Source organism: Mustela nivalis (assembly GCF_964662115.1).
Source record: "Mustela nivalis genome assembly, chromosome: 7".
In the NCBI taxonomy this organism is placed as follows: domain Eukaryota; kingdom Metazoa; phylum Chordata; class Mammalia; order Carnivora; family Mustelidae; genus Mustela; species Mustela nivalis.
In genome coordinates this window covers 28,043,328-28,069,176 of record NC_139026.1, presented here as the reverse complement: position 1 = coordinate 28,069,176, position 25,849 = coordinate 28,043,328, and the positions used below count along the sequence as shown (strand labels likewise).

At 36.9% G+C, this 25,849-nt stretch overlaps 1 protein-coding gene across 1 annotated transcript in view; it reads right to left on the bottom strand.

The window, feature by feature from the left end:
• The window catches only part of EPYC (epiphycan), a 36,709-nt gene extending 20,101 nt beyond the window's left edge, over positions 1–16,608 (bottom strand). Inside the window, exons 1-3 of the mRNA XM_082738817.1 lie at positions 16,562–16,608; positions 15,630–15,719; positions 13,010–13,187 (exon numbers count right to left, since the gene is read on the bottom strand). Of these exons, the coding sequence (XP_082594943.1) occupies positions 13,010–13,174 (165 nt within the window). The 5' untranslated portion in view covers positions 13,175–13,187; positions 15,630–15,719; positions 16,562–16,608. The remainder of the gene's footprint in view (positions 1–13,009; positions 13,188–15,629; positions 15,720–16,561) is intronic.
• Positions 16,609–25,849: the final 9,241 nt, after the last annotated feature.

Genomic DNA, 25,849 nt, shown 5'->3' with positions numbered 1-25,849 from the left:
ACCACAGTATTTTGTTGTTCACATGTTTATTTTCTCATTTCCTTTCCTTTTTGTCAGAAAGCGGCAATATTCCAATTTCAGTTGCCAGGAAAAATTCGACTTCAGTCAGTTTTATCCCAGTTTATTGAGGTCTCCATTCACCATCATCCTGTTAGGCTCCAGAAACTTAATAGATTTTCAATATCTTAGTTCTCGCAAAATGTATCATCTAGTTCTAATTGAATGTCTCCAAATAATATTGGTAGAGAACTTTGGCAAAGGCTTTAGAAACCTTATCTAATAGCAAAGCCAGTTCACATTCCTTTTCCCCTTACTGCCCTTGTTCCCCAAGTAAGGATGCCAGAAAGATAATTTAGTGTAGGCTGAAATCAGTAATCTCATGAGGATAGGGGTAGGGGGAGAGTCAATCGCAGTAATTGAAACAAGAAGTTGGACTGAAAACCAAGAGATTTGGAACCTTATAACCTCTAATTTTTTTTTTTTAATGATGGAGTAATTTGGTATATTTTTTGTTTCAATCTTTCCTATTCCAACACAAAATAAACTGTTCCTCCTAATACATACTTTATTGGTCCATGAAGCATAACAAGCCATGTCTTTTAGTATCTAAAACTTTTATGCATAAAATTGCTATCACTCATGGTGATGATGATGAGGAGGAGGATGTATATAGTATCAGATGGTAATAACGACATTTTAAAATAGGGAAACATGCATTTTTTAGAGGATGTCCCAGGGAGGACCAGCTAAAGTCAAATGCCTGTGAAAGAGATAATTAGCATGTTAATTTGTTTCTACTGTCCAATTTCAGTGGTAAAGCCTTACAAAACTTCACAAATTTAGAAACCTGACTTGATCTTTTAGGGGCAGAATTACCCCAAAACTGCAGTAAACCCAAAATCCAACCTGAATCCTTCTACGGTCACCAATATTTTATCTGCAGCCTCTGTAGTCTCACTTGGGAAGCTAATTATGACCAAAAGAGTATTGATAACCAAAGACCCAGAGCAAAGGACTCAGGTAAGTCACTTCTTTAATAGCATGAGGCAAAGGAAGAGCTGTTTCTAAAGGGATCAGCATCTTTAAATTTGTTGACGACCATAAGTTTTTGCTATTACTAAGGCTGAATCATCTTGCCAGTAGAAGGCTGCTGAATGGTAGTTAACTGGCCTTGAAACATTTGATTTTATGATACTACTTTTTTTCTCTCAATACCAAAATGTACCAATTCCCTTCAACTTCCTTTATGTCTTTATATATGTTAGAGAGTCAATATAGTTTCAGTGGAAGGATTTTTATCTTAATTGTGCTGGATTTGATTTCTTTCATATTTATGTCTTTGATTTAATCAGTTTTGATATTGTAACTCCAAAGAGAACACACTCATGAGAAAATTTGATCCAGCCTCAAGATTTTTCATATATATTTTCTTTGTCCTTCTCATATATGTTAAGAAATGGAGTCATAATACATATTTTCAACCATACCCTATACTTCATTAAAGCCCACATTGAATGTGAACAGAGAGACTGGCATGATGTCACGGTGATTATCCTTTAGCGCTCATCTAGACGCATCTCATATTGGCTGCATTGACATCAAAAGCCAGTGATTGTACAACTTGATGGGTGACATTACCAAGCAATGACCCTTGCACTATTTCCATGCCTGTGTGTGTGGACGTTAACAAACGCAGGTTAAGTTTGTCTATTCCTGGCAGACTCAAGACAAGATTAACCAGAACTTGTCACTGGAAGATCCAGTGAAAGGCTTATTAAAGGAGAGTTAGGCAGGAAAATAACAAGTCAATTTCAATCTTGAGTTAGATATTATTAGTGTGATGGGAGAACATGTCCAGGATAGGATTACCCAACTCAAAACTACAAAGAGTTCTAAAAGATTTCTGAACAATGTTACTTCTGGAAGGTTTATAATTTACTAGCCTTTAATTATTTTTTTTAAAGATTTTGTTTATTTATTTATTTTAGAGAGTGGGGAGGGGCAGGGAGAGAGGGAGAGTAAGAATCCCAAGCAGATTTGTGCCAAGTGCAGAGGTTCAGTCCCAGGACCCTGAGATCATGAACTGAGCTGAAATTAAGAGTTGGATGCTTAACAGACTGAGCCACCCAGGTGTACTTAGTTTACTAATTTTTTAAAAGATTGATTTATTTATCTGAGAGAGAATGAGTGTGAGTGGGGAAAGCCTCAGAGAGGGAGAATCTCAAGCAGACTCCTTGCTGAGCAAGGAGACAGCTCAGGCTTGATCTCATCATTGATGAGGTTGTAACTGAGCAGAAATCAGCAGTCAGCCACTTAACCAACTGAACCACCCTGATGGCCTTAATTTTTTTTTTTTTTAATCTATTCCTGTGTTAGATGCCACAAGACAAAATCTACAGGACTATGTTAGAAAAAAAAAAGTCTACACCAGAAAGAAATGAGAAGGCATACATCTAGCACACAGTCTTGGGCACTAAGTATGTTGACCAAATTAAATGCAGATTAAAATAATTCAGAAAAAAAATAGCAACTAAAAGAAGAGCTGAGGGATGTCAAACACCTGATCTGGGCCCATCCCGAGAAATTCTGATCTCAATAGTTTGAGGTGTGGCCAAGGCATTAGGATTTCTAAAAACTCTAGAGATGATTCAGATATGCGGGCAAAGCTGAGAACCACCACACTAGAGAGGAAATGTACTCCCTTGAGTAGGATGTAGAAGACAGAAATGCTAATTAAGCCCTGGAACTTTGAAAGGTTAGTAAAGTCTTGATGACAATGTGGTAGGATTGTTTTACATTAGGCTCCCAGGGGCCAAAGCTTCACAAACATTCATGACAGCTTCGGTTTAAGAATCTGCTGAAGTTGATGCTCTTGCTGGGGGAAAAAAAATGGGGAGGAAGGGAAAGGTCCCTGGGAGGTAGATTTCTTGGATTCCAGAGCAGGAAACCAAGGAGAAGCCACTGGCATAGCTTTCAGGCTGAAGAACCCCATAAGCTGAAAATTCTTGCTTACAAGATCATCTGTCACCTCAGAGAATACACAGGGAGCATCAGGTGCCAAAAACCCAGGAAAACAGGGTTTCCAGGAAAACAGGCATTCAAAGGCTTTGTGTTGAGTATGCAAAAAAAGGAGGAAACTTCTGATTGACCTGGTGACCAGGCTGGCCGCCATCATATGTTTTAAAAACATTCTGAAAACAGGACTATCCCATATGCTACTCAGTATTATATGTATCTATATGTGTTATAAGACAAAATAATATATACATACCTGTCTCCTGATTTCATATTATGTTCACAACTCTTGTTTTCTGTATTTGCTTAACCTTCTTTATTTATATTTTTATGCCATAATGTAAAATAATACATAATTAACAATATATAATACAGGATGTGGTATTGTGGAGAACATAACACAATATACACTGTATTATAGAGTTATAGAAATTATTTTATGAGGTGATACTGATGTGTACAGATTACATTTTATCTATATCTACATTTATATTTACTGTGTGTGTGTGTGTGCATATATATATATATATATATGTATATATCTATTGCTGTACACATTGTAACTTTTGTTCATGTAAGCAGCCTTAAATACTGCTGGTGTGGTAGATAAACACACAAGTAAAATAACATGTCTCAGATTTGCTGTCAGGGCTGAAACTGAGAACAGATTTGGAGAAATAATTTCTCAGCATGTCTATTTTGTGACAGAATTCATAGAAGCCTTATGTCTTGCTAGATAACTACAGATCTGTATGTATGTATATGTGTGTGTGTATATATATGTGTGTGTGTGTATGATATCTATTTTCACTTCCTCTATTGTGTTGAAGACACATATTTATAAGATGAGTAGACTGGGAGGTACTGCTCCAGAGAAGATCACCCAGCTCCAGAGAAGAGCTGGTGTGATCTACTTGGCCCAATTCTTGGCTCTCAGCAAAAGACTGGGAGGCAGATCTGAAGTGAACTCATGCCTGGTGCAGTGAGCCTTAGTTCCAGCTGAAATCCTGTCCCTTCCATGAAGGGTTCCCTGACCACTATATGGTGGATCAGCTTTTGTTGATATTGACTGAAGGAGTCATTTGATGATAGAGCTACTCACATTTATGAAACACTTACCATGGACCAAGCTCTAAGTTAAGCAGTTCACAAGTGTATCTTACCTCATACTCATAAAGTAGCGTATAAACAGGAGTCTGAAGCTCAGAAGGGTTGTATGATTTTCCAAGGCTGTACAGTTGGCGTTCAGGCCTGGGACTCACACACAGGGCGTCTGTCTCCAGAACCCAGTCACTCAACCTCCTCTTAAGGGTGAAACAGGTGTATACATGAGAAACACCCGAAGTCGGTGGTTTCCTTCATTATGCTTTGTAGTGGGTGGTTTCATAGTTTAAATGCCCGGGCAAAGTCAGGGTGGGAAACAGGTCCTCACCGATATATTCACTTGGATTGGATGCTCACTGTGTCAGTCACTTCCTAACCAGGAACCCCACGCCTTCAGCAGATAATATTTAAATTATAGGTCTGTGTCTTCTTAAAAAAAAAAAAAAGGAAATCCAGAATGTTATTTGGATTTTCACTGTAACCCAGACTAAGGTGTTTGTTAAACAGAATGGAATTTTAAATTTCTCTTTTTCCAAAATTGTCCCACACAGTTGATAATAAATCTTGAAGCTATTCCTTGTCGTTACCATCATGTCAACATTTGGCTTCTGAAGGTGTTAAAAGGCTCTGAGAAATATTCAGCCTGGTTACTAAAGATATATTCTTAAGGGTTTCATAGACTGGGATGTGGATATCTTAAGTGCAATGGAATTTCGCTCTAAACATGAGCCTAGTGCTCGAATTGATTTAAGCGATCCATATAATTATCTCAAAGAATGTGACCATGAAGACTGGCAATGAAAGCTGTTTCTTATTTTCTATTTTATCTTGAAAATGGGTAAGGAAGAAATGTGTTCGGCAAAGATTGTCCAATCCCCATACTTCTCACAAGGTAGCTTTCAGTTCGGAAGGATTGTCTTACCTCTCGCTCCCTTAAATACTTTGACAGCCAAGACAGATGCTTAGATACTGTGTTAATTATCATCACTTGAAAATTCTTGCATTTCTGATTCCTAACAATCAAATTTCTTAATTTCAGAGGAAAGAAAGCTCAATATTGGGCACAGCTAAAAGAAGTGAAGATTAAAGAGAAGGAAAATAATGGAATATTTTAATGCCAAAGTCTCTCTGGTTTGGCATTAAAACAATCTGGTTTAAATTTTACTCTGAAACTTACCAGCTGAATAACCTTGGGCAAAATTCTGATCCTTAGTTGATCTTAATAATAATAATAATAATAATAATAGGATAATTTATCATTTCAAGGGGAAGTTATGAGAATTAACTTATGTTTGTGTTCTCATAAATAAAGTATAATACAAATACGAACAAGTCACTGATAAAGACCACCAATGTTCTTTTGTTTCCTGAGGCGCCTATATGAATGTCTATGTTTGTTGCTACATTTTTCAGAAATTTCCAATAGTTTTAAAATAAGATTCAAACAGTTTAACACTGTTTTTAAAAGAAGCATATGGTAAATCAATCAGACAACTATATTAAAAGCTCATAGTAAAATTCTTCCCTCCCTTCCTCCAGAGTGTCTTTGGTGAAGAGGGAGAGTGAAGAGGAAGATAAGTTTTTATTTGTTGCCAAGTTCTGAAAAGAACATTCAACTCGGGTCGAGTTTAAGTTACTTCTTTCAATAAAAAGTGTTTTATATGCAAACCATAAGTTTGAAACTTTAAAATGTATAAACTGGTCAAAGTGAGACATCACTTCGAATAAGGATAAAAGTATCCCATGCCTTCATCACCAGAAGAAATAAATAGTAGAACTATTACTAATCTGACTTTTTGTTCAGAAAATACAGAGATGGTTTTTTAAATTAGCTACATGTCAGCATGACCAAAGTGCTATGACAATTTATCATACTTAGATAACCTCATTAAAAATACTTCTTATATATTATTATGTACAGTGGACATTCATTCTATAAGTGGCCCCAAATTAACTTGATTCTCCTTAAGCACTTTCTAGTGTTACAGGACATCAACATTTATTCTAAAACTATTTACATGGCACCATAGTACCATGACGGAAACTGAAAAGAAACCATTGTTCAACTGTTACTGGATGAACTCCCTTCATTGAGTTTTTGTCCATTTCTACAACCTCACTAAATTTAATTTTCATTCCTTTGATGAATCTTAGCTGTTCTTCATCTCTGAAAGCTATTTTTGAAGCTTAATGAATTTGTTTCAATAGAGTTATTCCTCATAAAGATGATTTAAAACAACTTAGCTACTTGTTCTCTTAATGAAAGAGCAAAAAAAAAAAATGAGCTAATTTTAAGAACAATGGAGAGTAAGAGCAAGGAAACCATCTCTTATTAAAAAAACTTTCTATTGGTCAATTACTACTGATATCCATTTGTTACTTGTTATTGTTATTTATTTATGAAAGTATACAGCAGTCCTAAAAGCATTGTGGTAATGCTTCAATCTCTACGAGGGCATTAGGATGATTAGAAAGTAAAAGTGAAGAAAGTAATATAAAAAAGAGGAGTGGTGCCTGGGTGGCTCAGTCGGGTAAGCAACCAACTCTTGGTTTCAGCTCAGGTCATGATCTCATGGGTCCTGAGATAGAAGCCTGCCTCCGGCTCCTGGCTCAGTGGGGAGTCTGCTTGAAGATTCTCTCCCTCCACCCCTTCCCCCACTCATTCTTTCTCTCTCTCTCAAATAAATAAATCTAAATAAATAAATAAATGAATGAATGAATGAATAAATAAATAAATAAATAAAATGAGGGAAGAGAAAGGCAAAAAGTTTGCCCAGATTGCTGAGCAAAATGGCAAGCATAATTATTTATAAGATGTAGAGCCCCCAGAATAAACAACTTCCTCAAAATTTACAATCCACTTGGACACTGAGGCCTGAGAGAAATTTCTACTGTACCTCCTCCTGAAGAGCATTGTATGCCATCATTGTAAATACCCTTTGTACTGTCCCACATTAAACAAAATGAAGTCTCCACAGGGCTCTGTTTATATATAACATTCCTGGCATCTATTGAAGATTAAGTGAAAGTAATTATATAAAGCTAAAGTAAGGTAGTATAATACAGGATCAGTCTGGGGGCACCTGGGTGGCTCAGTGAGTTAAGCCTCTGTCTTCAGCTCAGGTCATGATCTCAGGGTCCTGAGTTTGAGCCCCACATCGGGCTCTCTGCTCAGTAGGGAGCCTGCTTCTCTCTCTCTCCCCCACTGCCTGCTTGTGAGCTCTTTCAAATAAATAAATAAATAAATATCTTAAAAAAAAGAAAAAAAGGATCATCTGATTAGATGGAGCCAAAGAGAACTTACTGCAGGAATGGTAGTTCCTTTCCTCCATAAATATTAATATAGCTACTGAGTACTTTTCTGGGCAAAAGAAACAACTCGTGGGCAGGGCCAGTGTTTATCTTAGACCTAAGAGAAATGAAAAAATCAGTAACTGCAAGACTCTATGATGGAAATGGAAGCACCAAATGCCTGCTTTAGTCAAAAACACAGTCTCAATTTAAGTCAATCAGAGAATACCAAATTTTGAACTGTGTTCAGATGAAATCTATAAGGCAAATAGTTAAATGTTTCCCTGAATTCCAAGCCACCAAATATTTTTATATCCACATCTACATAGAGATTAGATAGGGTAGATAGAGAGCTGGCGCCCACAACATAGATATAATATGTTGGAGGATGAGTATCTACAGTTATTCTTTGAAATAGTTAGGCATAAGCCATTCTCTCTTACAGTAATTACATAAGGAAACTGTCTATACAGGGGACTTCTAGTTTACATTATTCACCCATAGAACAATGCTTTCTCTCTCTTTTAGCAATGTGGGAGCAAAGCATTCAGTCCAACTAAAACAAATATCAGGTTAAAAGGACAATTTGGAAAATAGTAGAAAACAGAGGGAGAATAATGTAGTTTTTTATTAACCTGCTAGGAATTATTTTTTGATATGAGAAGATAATGCAATTATATGTCATTAATAACTATAATCTTAGGCAAGTTACCTGCTCTTTTTCTCAATATTCTCATCTGTTCAATGAAAATAACAATAGCACTTCCAAGTTTTGTTGACAAAAATGAGATATTGCACATGATAGGCCTAAAATAGTACTCAGCATGTAATAAGTGCTCAACCAAGCATAACTAATATTCATCAGAAAGCAGAAAGTTCATATTTTGGTCTTAAGGCTTATATCCAGTTCTTACTAATACCATTAAAGTAAAACAAAAGCTAAGTAAAAAACTGCAAAAATGTTATGTTGTACTAGCAAATGCATTCATTATCTGCTGGGTAGCATAAAGCACCATGATGGATTTGCCGGGCCTACAATCTGCTCCTAACCTAGAATCCAGCCGATCTTGGGTATTCTAAATGATCAGAAATCACCTAAGTCAGCAGTCTGGAGTACTGTTACTGCCTAAGATCTTCAAAACCAGAAATTCTTCCACGATGCTTTCCTATCACCAGGGAGGATATGAATATTCTATCACCAGTAGAAATCAACAAAGCTCTATTGAGATACTGACTCCGGGGGAGGGTGACTGGGCTCTCTGCTAGCTAAATCACTGGATTCATAAATGCAAAACTTGCAGCAGCATAAGTCAAATTTGGTTTTCAGAAAAAAAATTATATTATATATAAGTCAAGCGGAGAAAGACAACTATCATATGATCTCCCTGATATGAGGAAGTGGTGATGCAACATGGGGGCTTAAGTGGGTACGAGAAGAATAAATGAAAGAAGATGGGATTGGGAGGGAGACAAACCATAAGTGACTCTTAATCTCACAGAACAAACTGAGGGTTGCTGGGGGGAGGGGGTTTGGGAGAAGGGGGTGGTATTATGGACATTGGGGAGGGTATGTGTTTTGGTGAGTGCTGTGAAGTGTGTAAACCTGGTGATTCACAGACCTGTACCCCTGGGGATAAAAATATATGTTTATAAAAAATAAAAAATTATATTAAAAAATTATATTATTGCATATTGTATTAGTTTTCTTTTCTTTTCTTTTTTTTAAAGATTTTATTTATTTATTTGACAGACAGAGATCACAAGTAGGCCGAGATGCAGTCAGAGAGAGAGAGGAAGGGAATCAGGTTCCCTGCTGAGCAGAGAGCCTGATGCAGGGTTCTATCTCAGGACCCTGGGATCATGCAGGACCTGAACCGAAGGCAGAGGCTTAACCCACTGAGCCACCCAGGCGCCCTACTTATCTATAGCAGCATGACAAATTGTAATACATTTAGCAGCTTAAAACTAGACTTCATTTTTAATTAACAGTGTCTGTGGGTCCAGGGATGGCCTCACTGAGTTCTCTGCTCAGAGTCTCCCAAGGCCAAAATTAAGGTTAATGGCCAGGGCTGTGATCTCATATGGAGCTTTGAGTTCTTGGTATCTACAGTGCTGTGGTTTCCATATACTCACTGGCTATCAGCTTCTCTCAAAATTTAGAGACTTTCTGCATTCTTTGTTATGTGGACCTATCCATTTTTATTTTTATTTTAATGTTTTAATTTATTTTTATTTTTATTTATTTTTTAAATTTCTTTTCAGTGTCCCAGAATTCATTGTTTATGCACCACACCCAGTGCTCCATGCAATACGTGCCCTCCATAATACCCACCACCAGGCTCACCCAACCTCCCACTGCCCTCTCCTCCAAAACCCTCAAAGCCAACAACAGATCGTTTTCCTTGCCTTGAATTTCTCTCATGCTTCATAATTTGGCCCCGACCTCAAGATACTGTTTTAAAGGGAGTAGAAGTGTAGGTCAAGACAACCAAGATAATTTCCCTTTTAAAATTTCAGTTGTGCCATATAAAATAACCTAATTATAGAAGTGATACCCCAATATATCGATGATTTTAAGAATTACAGAGGCCATGAAAAGACCAGCGGATGGGTCATTTAGGGTAGATCTTAGAATTCTACTTGCCTCATAGTCATACACACACACACACAAACACACACACACACACACACACACACACACACACAGAGTTTAAGGATTAATCATTTAAATTCTAGAGGGTCTACTATATTGACTTATGATGCCAAGTCTTACAATTTGGAAGAAAGAAACTGGCATATATTTCAGAAGCAATATTCAGTTATTCCATAAATTTGCAATTTTAAAATACAAGGTTACCTTTTCTATAGATGATAAATAAATTCTAGGCTAAGATAGGCAGACCCATACTTGGCATTAAGGACAAAAACTAAAGAACCTGATCCCACCACTCTCCATGTGCTTTGTTTACCATGAATTTTTTCATCAGCTGAACCCTAGATGGTTGTGTTACCAGCATTCATACAAAGAATGTCACATAGGAACAAGCGCATATAGAACAATTGGTCTTAATTTATAAAGAGGAGACAAATAAGGTTGTGGGGAGTTGCCAGAATCTGAACGTCCAAAACTAAATTGAAGAAACTCCTATCATGAGTAACTGTATTCTAGAATCCACTCACCTGACTAGGTCTATTGGCTTTATTTCACATCTTCCTATAAAGAATTGCATATTCTTTTTTTGTAAAGCAGTTTACATGAATGATTTGTTAAGATCTGAGCTGATGTTCTGAATTTTGTTCTTCATCTCTTTTTATGTATTATCTTGTTTTTGTTTGTTTCTGTATTTTTTTGTTTGTTTGTTTGTTTCATAGGCAGTGGATGAGTGGGTTGGCTGATTGACTTTTGGTACTGGATCAACTGGGTAAAGTTAAAAAATATGCGTAGTTTGCTTTCACATGTATTATGTTTTCATTAAAGAACAGGTATATGTATAAGTACACATGTATATCATGTGTCTATAAACTAGTTTTCTGGTGATGACTCCTCACAACAGATGATTAAATCAGGGGTGGCTTACCTATTTCCATCAGCAACAAGAGATTATTTAGTAGCTCTCTGGAGCCCTCAGTTGTTAAGGATGCTGAGTTTGCCTAGGCTAATATGAAAATTAAGGATGTTTGAATGAGGTAAGGGGATGCAATGCCACATATTTGGTACCTTACAAAAAGGGTTGCTCTTTCAGAATAAGCAAATACCGAGGAAGGGTTATATACCAAATCATCTTTATATAGATTAAAATTTTTAGCTTAAATTTTTTGATGTCAGAAGGAACTTCAGAATCTTATGAGAATGTGCAGTAAAAAGGGGTTCTGACATCTTATGAGAATGTGCAGTAAAAAGGGGTTCTGACAGCAAGGGATGGCTTTAAAGAAGTCTGCATATAAAGCTCCTCTCCTTCAAGATATTGTCTAGGGCAGCCTTGAGCTCTCTCTAGAGTCTTCTCCCCAGGCCTGCTAAAAACAGAGGATTTACTTTCGGTACTCATCAAAGCTCTTGATCCCATAAAATATCTTTTGGAAACATGACAAGTAAATTTAAATTACAATATTTAGTTCAGTAGATAATGGCACATACATATGCAGTCTTTCTTTTTTTTATGAATATTTATGGCAGATGAGTTAAACACTGAAAAAGCTTCTCCTTATACTCTCTACTGATGATTAGATTGGAGATGCAGAGACCACGTACAGCAAGACTGGTGTTAATGACCATAAACTCCCCAGAAAATGCTTTTAACATAACCGAAGACATATAGCAAACTGAATCAAACAGTGAATACGGACTTGGAAAATAAAGTCAAAATTTTGAAGAAGAAAAATGGTCTTCTGACAACCTAAAACTTGACTGAAACGAGAGAAAGAGGGAGAAAGAGAAGGAGGGGGATAGAAAGGAAAAGGGAGTTGTGGAGAAGATGTGAAAACTATTGTATTGTACAAATTGGATTCTTGAATTTCATCAGGCAACATAAAGAATAATGAAAGCATTTATCTCTTAAGAAAGATATAGCTCAGTACCATTAAATACATGCTTTTGTCTAAATATTTTCTTTTCCTAGTTATCAAAAGTAATTATTCTAAGAAGATTTACACTTGAGTGACTGGCCAAAATATGTTATGATCCTGTATAGCTGATGTAATTTCCCTTTTGGTTGATTTCTTCTTAATTAGTTTTTGTCAGTGTTGTACATTAATTACACTCCAACATTTCAAGGTCTGTTTGTTTTCTGATTCAGAAAAATTAGTCTGTATCCTTTAGTTATGTAAAAAGTCTAACATTTAATTAGAAACATGTCATATCAGATTTATGTAAAGGGCTGTAACCTTGCCAATGCCTACATTACTGCTGAGAGATAATCAGTCATTTCGGAAAGCACAGTCACTCTTGGAATACAGTGGTCCAAATCATTGTCCGTTCTTTGCATTCTTTTACTTTTCTTCCCACTTATTTTAACCTTACATCTTTTTCCTTTGCCCCAAACTTTCCCAACTTCCTCATCATCGCATGTGTATTATTTCCACTCTTCCTTACTGACTCCTTTTTCCTTCTATTTTCTCTTGTCCTAACATGATAGACACTCTTTCATTGTCGTTGCTTTAATTTTGTGAGAAAGATATAAAGGAAATGAAGTGAACTGTGAGAAAGAAAAAGTGTGTCCCCATGTTAACCTCCAGCAGACTGAACACATTTCAAAGGAAGGGTTCATATGAAATTATTTTATTTTATTTTTTTAAGATTTTATTTGACAGAGAGAGAGAAATCACAAGTAGGCAGAGAGGCAGGCAGAGAGAGAGGTGGGGAGCAGGCTCCCTGCTGAGCAGAGAGCCTGATGCGGGGCTCGATCCCAGGACTCTGGGATCATGACCTGAGCTGAAGGCAGAGGCCTAACCCACTGAGCCACCCAAGTGCCCCTCATATGAAATTATTAAGATAGAACATATCTACTGATACATAACCAAGAATCTCTTTGAAAGGAACGCATCTCAGTAATTCCCCATACTCGTGCTTCTAGAAGTCTCAAGAATGAGAGGAAATCGTTACCTCAGCTTGACCAATAGGTATGTTTTCATAGTTGTATAAATTATCCAGGTCCTCCAAGACAGTGTCATATGTTTCTGAGTCATAGTTGATGGGTTCCAGAGTTGGAGCGGTCCCAGCGGCATCAAAGATGACAAGTCCCAGAATGAGTCTTGCCAACATTTTCATTTTTCAAGCTTTCCTAATCAAAAAAGGCCAAAAGGTATAAATATTTAATTGATGATAACGTATGAATACTTATCACTAAAGAGGCATGATAAATCAAAGTCAATGCTGTGGGACTCAAGCCGGTAGCTCTCCTGACATGGATCATTTGTAAACATAACACAGGAAATTGTATGGATTCTGAAGACTATTGATACTGATGTTCAAATTAATTACAAACCCATCCACGTTATTACATTAGATAGTGTAATTACAGTGAAATTGAGTTTACTTCATAGAGAAACACAGAGAAAATGGGATGTGGAAATATTGCCATGCAGTTATTCAGAAAAGCTTCTGCATCAGAGTTTTACCTTTTACTAAGCATTAAGTTTCTTTAATCAACTCTGGGAGTAGGAAGGAGGAGGAGGAGGAGAAGGAAGAGGAGTAGGATTATAACTGTTACTCCATTTTACAGAAGAGGAAACCAAAACAGGGTTGGCTAGTGACCTAACTAGGACTCGTAACTGTTTCTTGCACATTCAAGCTTATGGATTTTTCCAGACAAAATAATGAAAGAGTTCCTCCCCCCTTTTACTTCCTTGTTGCCTCTGGGTATCATATATATATATATATATATATATATATATAACTTAATATATGTACACATTAACATTTCATGCAATACTTTTCAAAAGTTATTCTTAACTAAATGGAGCAGAAAAGAAAACTATTTTTCCTTTAGTCCTTAGTGTTTTCTTTCAATTCTTAGTAGCCATCTAAGCTTTAAACTCAGAATCAATAAGAATCCATGTCTAAAAGATATCATTTGGCAAGATTTCCTTAGAGGAAGATTTCCACACACATAAGATTAAAAAGTTTCTTGTTTTGTAATTCTTTGTTAAGCATGATTCATATTTTCCATGATCACATCTTGCTTTTGGGGAGGATTCATTCAAAATATTATTATTTTAATAATATTTATAACATGTAGGATATGTTATACATGTGTATATATACGTATAATAGATGTTTAACATTTATAATTTTAATTATTTTTGTTCTGTATATACTCCTTTGAATACATTTTATTTTAGAAAAAAAACTCTCCTATTTAATTTTAAACATCTAAGTTGGGTCTATCAAAAATGTTACTTGGGGGTCATTTATTGAGGAAGCAAAGTCTTTGTAAAACTTTTTATCAAATATATCTAATTTTAAAGGTTTTGTATTTTGGATACACTTCTTAAGTCTACTTCAAGAACAGAACCTCTGCTGTTTGTACCTATGCACACACGTAAAAGGGAATTCATGATAAATATTACTTTTAAACTTGAAAGCACTGACAGACAAACGGACCTTCAGTTACTTGAAAGAAAGTCTTTATGAAGCAGGTTTAGGCAGAGGGATATGAAATCCCTCTGAGAATGAGAAGCAGGACAAGGAGCTCCTTTTTATTCCCTCCTATGCTTTCTTTGAACCATTTTTTTTTTTTTTTTATTCACACTGGATAAACGAAGCCTCTATTTTACCTGCCTTTGCAAGGATCTTTGCAGGATTGGGGATTTGGAACTGCTGGACGCAGTCCCCAACAAAGTCCTGTTTAATCAAATGGTGTGATTTACAAATCTTTCAGGAACGATTCTTCCCTTTTCTAGTGGGAGGCATTCAGAGGGACCAGTACTAACCTTGAAAGAATATTTTCCTTCTCCATTTCTGGCCACTGTAATTGTTCAGAGCAATTAGGCACTGGCTGGTTATTTTTCTCACTTCATACTCTGTATTTGATTAGAAGTGTCTACGTTCTTCGAGTTTACTTGCATGGTGCAGAACACCTAGAGCTATCAGCAGTAAGAAAGTCTGTGTAAAGCCTGGAACTACGAAGAACACCTCTTTATGTTCAGTTTTAAAAGGATGTTTCTTCCGTCAAGTAACTATACTAGTATTTAACGTAGAGTCTTTGTTGAGACTGTTGAATTTGTTGTGCACTTCACAACAGGTCATGAGATTTTGCAAATTATGCTTATATAAAACCTTAAAATATAGACCTTAAAAAGACACTCCAAATGCCCAATTCCCATATGCTCATCAGTATATATTTAAACACCTGAAATCTCCCCTTTTTCTTCTTTTGCCTAATAAGTCAATCAATACTGATCAATAGTGCCTGGTTATCCTGGCAAGAAACATGATCTAAGTCAGGGCACTTGCTTTAAGGAATATATTGGAAACTACTGTAATTTTATTGGCATCTCTCCTATTAAGATCAACTATTTTACTGTCAGGTATTAATTCCTGAGCTAATTCAAAATTTTGGATTTTCCAAGAATCACATAAATATAAAAGAGTAAACTTAAACCCAATCCATTGCATCAATGTTCACCATGAGATATTAAAGCAAACTGAATTATTTTTTAAAAGGTTATTATAGTAGAAAAAAAGTCTCTGACCCAAGAAGAAAGCAAGTGTAAAAACTTACCTTTGGCTCCTACTTGGTGAAATGGCACGGAGTGACTGGAGACGCAGAGCTGGTAGTATTTGCCCTTGACCAATGGTTGTGAATTCTGGTCTGTGGGAGGTGGAATTTATAACACTCAATTTTCTGTTTGGGAAAGCTAACCTTGAGAAATGCTTCTCAGTCTTTAGAAACCCCAAATTACTTTAGAGTCCCTCGAAATAATCAGTAGAATCCAAATGACAAAGCATACAGAGTTCTTGAAATTATGTTAAGGGAGTTATCATTGTCAATGTGTCCCCCTAAACATTTTAAATTGAAAAAGTAGCTTTTACTATATTTCACCTCTAACAAGTTCACCAGTTAAAAAAAAAGAGTTAATGTATACAGTAATGCTATAGGTGAATATTTTAGAATTGTTCTAATAAGAAATAATTTTCCTTACATGTCTTAAATGGCTTTCTTCCCTTTTCACTAATGTTAACTGAAATTCAGTAAATGTTGCAAAAGTCTTACCTGTTTAATGTTGGGTAAGTTTAAAAAAATCCAAATTATTTTGATTGTTTGGAATGCTCTGAGAGCAATGAAACAATAAAGCTTCTGCATGCCCACTAAAAAAAAATCCTGAAACAATGCATAAATATGATTTGAGCATTTTGGGAAAAAAAAAAAAAAAAGGTCTTTTTTTTTTTCTCTCTTTTATCTATCAGAGCCAAACAAATCAAATTACATAAAAACACTTTCCCCCAGCATACAAGATTTGTTGTAGGCTCCTAGTATCTGATATCGTTTGTGAAACTCAGCTTTGTTACAGGTTTGGAGAGAAAATATGTTTGTATTAAACTCGTATTCTTTGCCTCCATTCACACTGCAAAAGTTCTAGAGGAAGATGAAACTTGTGTCATGTATTCTGGCTTCTGGTGTGCTTTCCATAAACCCAGGAGTCTGGTTCTAACCTGTGCATCAGGATTCCTTTTTCCTTGACCAGAAGTGAATAGCCATATTAGATTTTGAAGTGCATTAGGGCACACTGATCGAGGAGGAAGCCTGTCTTGAGGACGCTGACGCCTCCTTCTGCCTTCCCTGCTGTCCTCCCTCCCCACCCCAAACTCCTTTGCTTATGGATTCAGGGCTCCCTCAGCCCTTAGCCTCGTCACCCACACCTGCTTCTGCACTTCTACGTGATCTGAGCTCGACGTGCATTATTTTTCTTGGGACCAGTTTTATTTGTAATGGAAGTAGTGATTCTGGGGGAAGTACAGAATCTATCAAGCCCTCTCCAACAGCAGAGAAGCCATCCTGGCGGGTAGGGACGCCCTCCCTGCCTCCTTGCTGTGCCACGTGATATGCTTGCTACTTTCAGAAGCACTTCTGGAAAGAGGACTGAATCCGAGTTCCCACACTGGCGCTGTCACAGCAACGGCTCCCACAGTGTGTTAGAGGAGTTTATAGATGTCTCTCAACACATTCTCCATCAGAGAAGTTCCCCATTCACAGATGGGCAACACAAAAACATTAAGTTATCCAGTGTCCCATGTGACACAAACAAAGAGAACACCAAATTGGGTCAAGTTCCCAGATGTTAGAGAGGTCATCTTAGGGATGCTGGTGACGGTAGAAATGCAGTGGCATCTCAGTTTTTTAGATTCTGAGGCTGTTTGCCTGTCACTAGGTGTTAGGGTCTTTTAAATGCTTTAGGATAAATAGAGATGGATAGGATATCCATGAAAATACCTAATATTTCTTCTTCTTCCTCCATGATTTAATCTAATACTCTGCACACATTGTCAGGTGACAAAGGTGGCATCTATGTAGTCCCTTCTATTCTCGAAGGCTCTGGCTGAACCTGTAAGATTCTATTTGCAGAAATAACATTTTCACACTCTCCTTTAGTGACCTGTTGGTTTACATGACATTGTTCTTAGGCTTCAGAACGTTGTCTACTAATGCAGTTGTTTCATGAAAATTTAATAACTAAATTCTTTGTCCTAATACAGAATTGAAAGCAGAAATGATCATTCCTGAGTCTTTTTCCAAATAGATGAACCTTTCACTGTTCCTTATAAAATATGGAGAATTTTTAAGTCATTTCTCTTGGTCTTATCTGGACTTTCTCCAATATTTTCAAAATCCAGGTTGAACTGTGGGAGCTCAAATTTGTAACAATCTCATGAGGCCCTAATCTCTATATAGTAGGGAAAAGGATTAATTACCGGGTCCAGCCTCTCTTATCCTTGGTAAATATCTTTTAGTTTCTTGATAATTTTCTTAATAGAGCCTGAGCTTGGTTATCCGAAACCCTCAGGGGATCAGTTATTAAGACTAGTTGCATTATCTAGTAGTAGCTGAGGCTTTCTGGCTTTATCTCTTTAAGCCCCCAACTGGTTTACAAATCCTTATGGCTACAATTCTTAGCAAAATTAATTAAACATCATCCTGCTTGCTTAAATGGAATGAATTTTAAACAAGATGGCCTTCTCTCAGTGATGATCTTTGTTCTGTAGAGAACAGAGAGCAGGCCCTCTGATGATCACATACGGCAGTCCGTCCTTGTCCTCTGCCCCAAAAGGCCACATTGGTAAGAGCGACAGGAGGGTGTAGATATCCCACCCCACCAATCATAAAGAATAAAACCGTCCCCTGAAATGATTAGCTGCCTTCCTGTAAAGAATCCCCATGTTGCCTTACGGACTTTGTACTCATCAGGAGGAGTCCTGGAGTTTTGGACCATAAACCCATATACACTCTTCTACCCGTTTACCCTAATCTGATCCTATCACCCCCTCCAGAATCTTTCAAGGCTGATCTGCAATCTGCAAATTCTCCGTTGCCCTCAGTCTCTTTTTGGATAACGTCCCTTTGCTCCTTCGATCTTAAAAGAATATGGCTGTCTCCTGACAAAGTTTTCTGCTGCTGTGGTGGGTTTGATTTTTTTTTCTTTTTCCTTCTTCACTCACATAACTCAAAGACGGAGCAATTTTTCTTGTTTTACATTTTCTCTTCCAAATGATTCGTCCTCTTTACTCCTTCAGAATTTTTGCCCATTCCGAAACGCATGGCATTCGGCTGAACTACCTGTCATCTCTCCCGGTCATCAAATCTTTGATCTCCCAGCCAATCCTCTTGTTGCTAACTTTAGCTCGTGGCTCACTCATACCCTCTATTCAGACCCTGTCCTTGTTTCCAGGGATGCCAGCCTCCGTGTACATGACCCATCTATCGTGGTGGCTCCTTTAGCTTCACAGGTACAGTCAAGCTACCGCGTTCCTACCCAGCCACTCGCCATCACTCTCATGCCTTCTAGCTCCATCATCACCTAATGGGGCACTATTACCATTTTCTTTTTGCCTCATGAGACCCTCTTGTCATAGCCGCCACCACTTTTCCACAATTCATCACATCTCTTATTTTTACATCTCTCTTTATCTTTAGATAGGAAGCACCATTATCATATTTACACCTTTTTAAGCACTCTCTGCTTTCTTCTCTTTTTTTTTCTTTCTCTTCCATTGGACTTACCTGGAAAAACCTCAACTTTAATTGACTACTACTCCCAACTTTCTTCTCTCTTGCCTCTGAGCCGCTGTATTTTACCAATTAAAATCACACACAACAATGATTGGTGTCACTTTAAATTCTTTAAACCGATCTTCAACCCTGGCCAACAGATCTACTATTCTCATAGGTCTATTTTATAACATTCTTTTCTCCTCTCAAACCTCCCATGGTCCTTTTCTATTCACTGGAAGTCATTAGAATGATGGTAGAAGTCATCAGAAAAATACTCTTTTTAAACATTTGCCCTCCAGTTCACTGCACTTATACACATCCTCTGTGTTTTCTCCTTCTGTGACAGAGATCCGTGTTTCTCTAAATATTTCCTGCCTCCCAGCATCTCCCTTTCAGTAGGTCATTTTTACATATGGACACATATCACATATGCTCTGGCCAAAACTCAGCCAGGAATTCCCTCTAACACTAGTGAACTGAATGAAGGTTAAAAAAAAAAAAATGGCAGCTACAGAACGGAAAGGGGTGGGGGAATAAGGTAACCAAGAAATGGGTATTAAGGAGGGCACGTGTTGTGATGAGCATTGGGTGTTATATGCAACTAATGAATCATTGAGTACTACATCAAAAACTGGTGATGTACTCTGTCGGCTAACTGAACATAATAAAAAATATATAAATGCAAAAAAAAAATGGTGGCTACAGCTATGTCTTTGAGAACATGTGTTAAGTCTAAAGACATGCAGAGTCAAATTATTTTAAAACACCGCAGTCTTAAATTTTATCTGCAGACTTAATTCATTCTATATCTGAAATTACGCTTCAGTTTTATAAAATACATTTTCATCTTACCACTGTCCTATTTTTATGAACCCTTTTACAGAAAAAAAAAAAAACCTCTCAAGCAAATGGTGTTTATTGGCTGTTTCCCCTTGCTCTGTTCTTATTCACCCTCCATTCCCCTGCAGTTTGGGCTCTATATGGGTAATTTTCTGGCTTTGTTTTAACTGCTGTCCTAGCTGCCAACTTTGGTTTTACTGTGGTTTTCCTCTCACCCCACTAGCTATGCCTGGTCTCTTTCTTCATCAGCCACCTCTTTCTCTACCCGGCCTTTAGATTTTGGAAAGCCTCTGGTTTTAGTTCAATGATTCATCTTTTCTCAATTTATCCTTTTCCCTTGAGGACCCTCCACTATTTTCATGCTATAATTACAACAGAACAAGAATAACGTCAATACTAACTGACATGTTCAAGGTTCATTCTGCACCTGGCATTGTTGATCATGCTCACTTGCTGAGGTCCGGGGAGGTTAAATGACTTCAACCAGTGAGAGGCGAAACCAAAATCAAAGCTGAAGCCATCCGGCAGCGAAGTCCAAGTTCTTCACCGCAACACGGAACCACCACCTTCTGCTTGAATCCTCCAGCGTCCCATCCCTGGTCCTCCCTGGTCTCTCTGAGCTGCCGATCCTTGTATGCCATTGACTACTTTGAACTTGACATCTGCATTTGGATGGGTCGTGGTGTGCCTGAGATAACAGCTCTGGACCCACTGTTCTTTTGCTCTTTGTGTTTAATTAAATGATATCAAGTCCTTCTCAGTTGGCTCCAGTCCAGAGCCTTGAAGTTATTGTAGATTTCTTCTATTTCCCTACTTTCCCCCATCTAAGCTATCAGAAGAAGATGGTTCTACTTCCTGTGTATTTCGTTCCACCATCCTCTCTCATCTGGACCATCACAAAAGCCTGTTACCAAGCTTCCCTGCTTCCTTTTTTGTTCTTCTATCCTTCGCTCTCCAAACCCCTGTCAGAGGCCATCTAAAATAGAAATATGTGAAACTCCATGTTTTTTTTCATTATATATATATATATATATATATATATATAAAAAATATTTTTATTATATATAATGAATATATATAATATATATTATATATAATATTTTTATGTTATATATATTTTTTTTTCATTGAAACATTCAGTATATATATATATATATATATATATATATATTTTTTTTTTATTGAAACATTCAGTAGCTTCCTATTTCTCTTTGAATAAAATTAAAACTCTTATGGCATGTCCCCCAGAGCTCCCTATCAACTACAGCCTACCTACTTCTCCAAGCTTGGATCAAGTACCACTCCCTCTGTCACTTTCTACAGCCCTATGAATGGCCTTTCTGTTCTTAAATCAGGCCTGATGATGGCTTCCTCAAAGGGTTGCACTTAATGTCACCCCTTATGTTAGAATGGCTAGATAGTTTTTTAACTATCTGTGCATAAATAACACCTAAAAGGAGCTTTCCTGCTTCAGCCCCTCCCCATCAGAGTGGACCACCTTCCTTTCCATCACACTCTAATGAGATGCTACCTCTAATGTCTTATGCTACAATTGTGGGTTTTTTTCATAGCACTTGCCACAACTTGTTATTATATTTTTCTGTTATATATATAATATATATATATTATATAAAATATAGATAGATAGATAGATAGATAGATAGATCTTCTCCCAGGTTAATAGATAGATAGATAGATACATACATACATACATCTTCCCCCAGGGGAAAGCACCCTGATGCATAAAATTTACCAGTCATATTCACAATGATATCCTTAGTGTCTAAAATAGTTCTTGGCCCCACAATTCATGCTGAGTATTCTTTGAATGAATCAATCAATTAATGATTGCCTGCATGAATCAAATGCATAGCAATTCAAAATAATTACTTAATAAACTACTGTGGGGGTGCCTGAGTGGCTCAGGTCATGTTAAGGGTCTGTTAAGGGTCTGCCTTCGGCTCAGATCATGATCCCAGGGCCCTGGAATAGAGTCCTACATGAGGCTCCCTACTCAGCAGGGACTCTGCATCTCGCTCTGCCCCTAATTCCACTCATGTTTGTGCTCAATCTCTCTCTCAAATAAATAAACAAACAAACAAACAAACAAATAAAATCTTTTAAAAAATAAACTACTATAATTTGCTTGGCCTATTCTAAAATATATAGGATTACTTGCATTTATGATAAATGGTTTTTAGCTTTCCTCTTTCTTTCTTTTTTTTTTTTTTGAATTGCATCTTTCTGTTTGGCTAACTGTCAAGCTGTCTCTTAACACTTTCTAAGCCACTGCCCATGGGCTTCATGGAGCAAGTTTTGCATTTGCTTTCTTCTAAGACTTTCTTGTGTCACATACAAAAATATAAGGTACAGACTTTTGATGAGAATCTGAGAGTTTCCATACCAGTTAGGATTCCCTCCAAAAATAAGTATAGAAAACCCCAAATCACACTCATTTAGGAAACATGGAATTCACTGATCCAACTACCTGAAAAGTACAAATTTCTCTCTTCTTCTATTTGTTGACATCATTCTCAAGTAGGTCCAAACAAAGGCATTGATTATGTCTGTTCCATATCTTACATCCTTCTGGGTTAAAATCCAGGGGAAAAGAGGGGAGGTCTCTGTTTTAGTAGCCTAAATTGCATGCCCCAAATTAATAATAATTATTAATTAATCAATTTTTAAAGAAGATATTATTTATTCATTTGAGAAAGAGCAGAAGCAGAGGGAGAGAGAGAGGGAGAGGGAGAAGCAGACTCCCCCAAGCTAGGAGCCCGATGCAGGGCTAGATCGCAGGATCTAGAGATCATGTCCTGAGCCAAAGGGAGACACCCAACCATCTGAGCCACCCAAGAGCCCCAATTAATCAATCACTTTAAAAAACGGAATTGAGAGAATTTAGCGTCTGTTCTGCTGAGTCCTCACCTCATTTGAGCCTCTGCTCAAATGTCACTTCTTCAGTCCCTGCTGGCCACTCCATGTAAAAGAGAACCAGCTTCCTTATAACCCTTATAACTATTTGACATTCCCATAAAGAGTGTTATCTTCTTTATTTTCTTTGCCAGAATGTGATGGTCACAACAACATGATATATCTGTTTTGTTTGTGACTGCATTTCTAGTCCATAAACACATAGAAAGTGGTCAATAAATATTTGTCGAATAAATTAATGAACCAACTTAGATCTTTGGCCAAATGTTTTACCCCTGAGCCTTCAGTGAACTGAGAAAGTAGTGGTTTCCTGCAGGAACCAGTGAAAGAAGAGCAAATGAATCATGAGTTGTGAAAGTCTTTGAACATTAGTGTGGGACCTCCTGAAATCATTTTTGTATGAGATAAGGGGTTTCCCCAAATTTACTATTTTTATCTGTCTTCCCAAAGAATCAACATAAGGTATCAACAAGTTATTGACAAACATTAAATCTCTGCTTCATGTATAGTTTATGGAATACTATGTTTTCCGTATCATTTTCACATTACTCATGCTTAATCAATAATAATTATAAAAACATTCATAGACACTGTTAATGCTTTTTAATTATACTTTGAACTGAATTATTACATTTTATTTGTCTTTTTTATGTTGAATCTTTTTTAAAAAACATCATTTTAGCATAAACTATACATTTTCATCATTATAAAAATTCAAGGACTAATTACGTTTTGAGAAAAAGGGAAAATAACTATCCAAATGCTCACCACCCAAAATGCTATTATCTCTGTGTATCTACAGATAACATTTCTTTTAGCTAATCTGTTTCCAGATTTTTTTTCCCCCAAAACATTTCATATGTGCCAAATTCCCTGAGGCCTTGCATGTTTGAAAATGTCTGTGAACTTTTTACTCTGAGGACAAATTGTTTGGTAGGATATTCTTAGGTCACATTTTTCTTAGGACATTGAGACATTGCTTCATTGTCTTCTGGCTCTAAGGTTCCAGTGGAAAAGTCTGAAGCCAGCCTAATTATTTTCCACTGTTTAGGTCATTTTCTTCTCTCCTCTGGAGGCTTATAAGATGTTTTCCTCACCTTGAGTCTCGGTAACATCACCAATTATGGCTTGGCATTTATGGTTCTGTATCAGTCTTCCTAGAGAAGAATGCATTTTCACGAGCAGATTAGTTACTATTCTTAATTTCAGCACCAATCTCTTCTAGCCTACCCTTGCATTTTGATTTCTATTTAATTCATTGTACTCAAATAACAATTATATCATACTGAACCTCATTTTGTTTTTTTCTATCACCATCTCTTTTCACTCTAGTCAATGCTCTTATTTTTCCCTTTCCTGTGTATGTCCTTAAACTGACCACTCTTCTATTGTTTTTAGTAAGTATTTTGAAATATGCCCAAAGGAATATTAACAAAGCCCTGTTCTCCATGGGAAGCTACTTTTCCATTGGCCTCTCTGACCTGACAGAAGGGCAATCAGCCAACTTCAGCTCCTGCTAGCCTTTTTGTCCCAGATAGAGAGAGACAAAAAGCACTAAAGGCATATTTCCCAGGGATTAAGGTCTACTAAAAATCTGAGATTTAACTACAAAAATAAACACACAATGTTTACCCTCCCCAATAATTTATCAGCATATCAACAGAGCTTCAACATAAAAACAGGTTAAAACTGAGAAAGATTCAAGAGACTGATTCTACATAAGAACGAGTTCTTAGGGAAAACCCAAGGGCTATAGGGGCTGGGGGAAACATTCAACAAGGAAACTAGAGAAAATTATAGCTTCCAGCACCTATTGCTATGGCCAACATTGAGTACAACCCAACTCTTGACCAGATTAACAGAAAACCTCACATTACAAGCCTAAACCTCAGTGCCTATTACCCCTTACATCATGCCCAGCTTTCAATGAAAAATTACAAGGTATGCTAAAAATCAAGAAAAATATAGTCTGAAGAGACAAAGCAAGTATCAGAACATGAACCAGATATGACACAGATTTTGAAATGATTAGATGGAGAATCTAAAATAAATATAGTTAGTATGTTAAGGATTCTATTGGAAAAAGCAGACAATGTGCATAGACAATGGGTAACGTAGTGTATAGAAAAGTAAAATGAGAGGCACCTGGGTGGTTCAGTGGGTTAAGCCTCTGCCTTTAGCTCAGGTCATGATCTCAGGATCCTGGGATCGAGCCCCACATTGGGCTCTCTGCTTGGCAGGGAGCCTGCTTCCCTTCCTCTCTCTCTGCCTGCCTCTCTGCCTACTTGTGATCTCTGTCTGTCAAATAAATAAATAAAAATCTTAAAAAAAAAAAAAAGGAAAAGGAAAATGAATGACAGCATGCTGGAAGGGATAGGAGGAAGGAGTTGGGAGCACTATGTTTATTGCATATTCATATTCATACATTTATATATTCATACTTTCCCAAAACTGAAAGCATTCAAAATATCCTTCGAAGGTGAGTGGGTAAACTGTGGTACACCCATGCAAGGAATATTATTCAAATATGTATTTTTAAAAAAATGAATTATCAAGTCATAAAAAAAACCTTAGATTAAAATTGAACATGCTAAATTAAAAAAGCCAATCTTTAAAATTGACATATGGTATGACTCCAACCATATGACATTCTACAAAAATAGAGTAGTTTTGTAGCAAAACTACAAAAACAGTAAAAAGATCAGTGGTGGGTCGCAGGCTTAGAGGGTATGTGCAGGGGTTAGTAAGTGAAACACAGGAGATTTTTGGGGCAGGGAAACTATTCTGTATGCTGTAATGATCGATACGTAACATTACGCATCTGTCAATTCCATAGAACTGTACAGCACCAATAGCAAACCTTACTGTCAGCTATGGACTTTAGTTAATAACAAGTGTATAAATACTGGTTCATTAATTATAATAAAGGTCCCATATTAATGCAAGGTATTATAATAAAG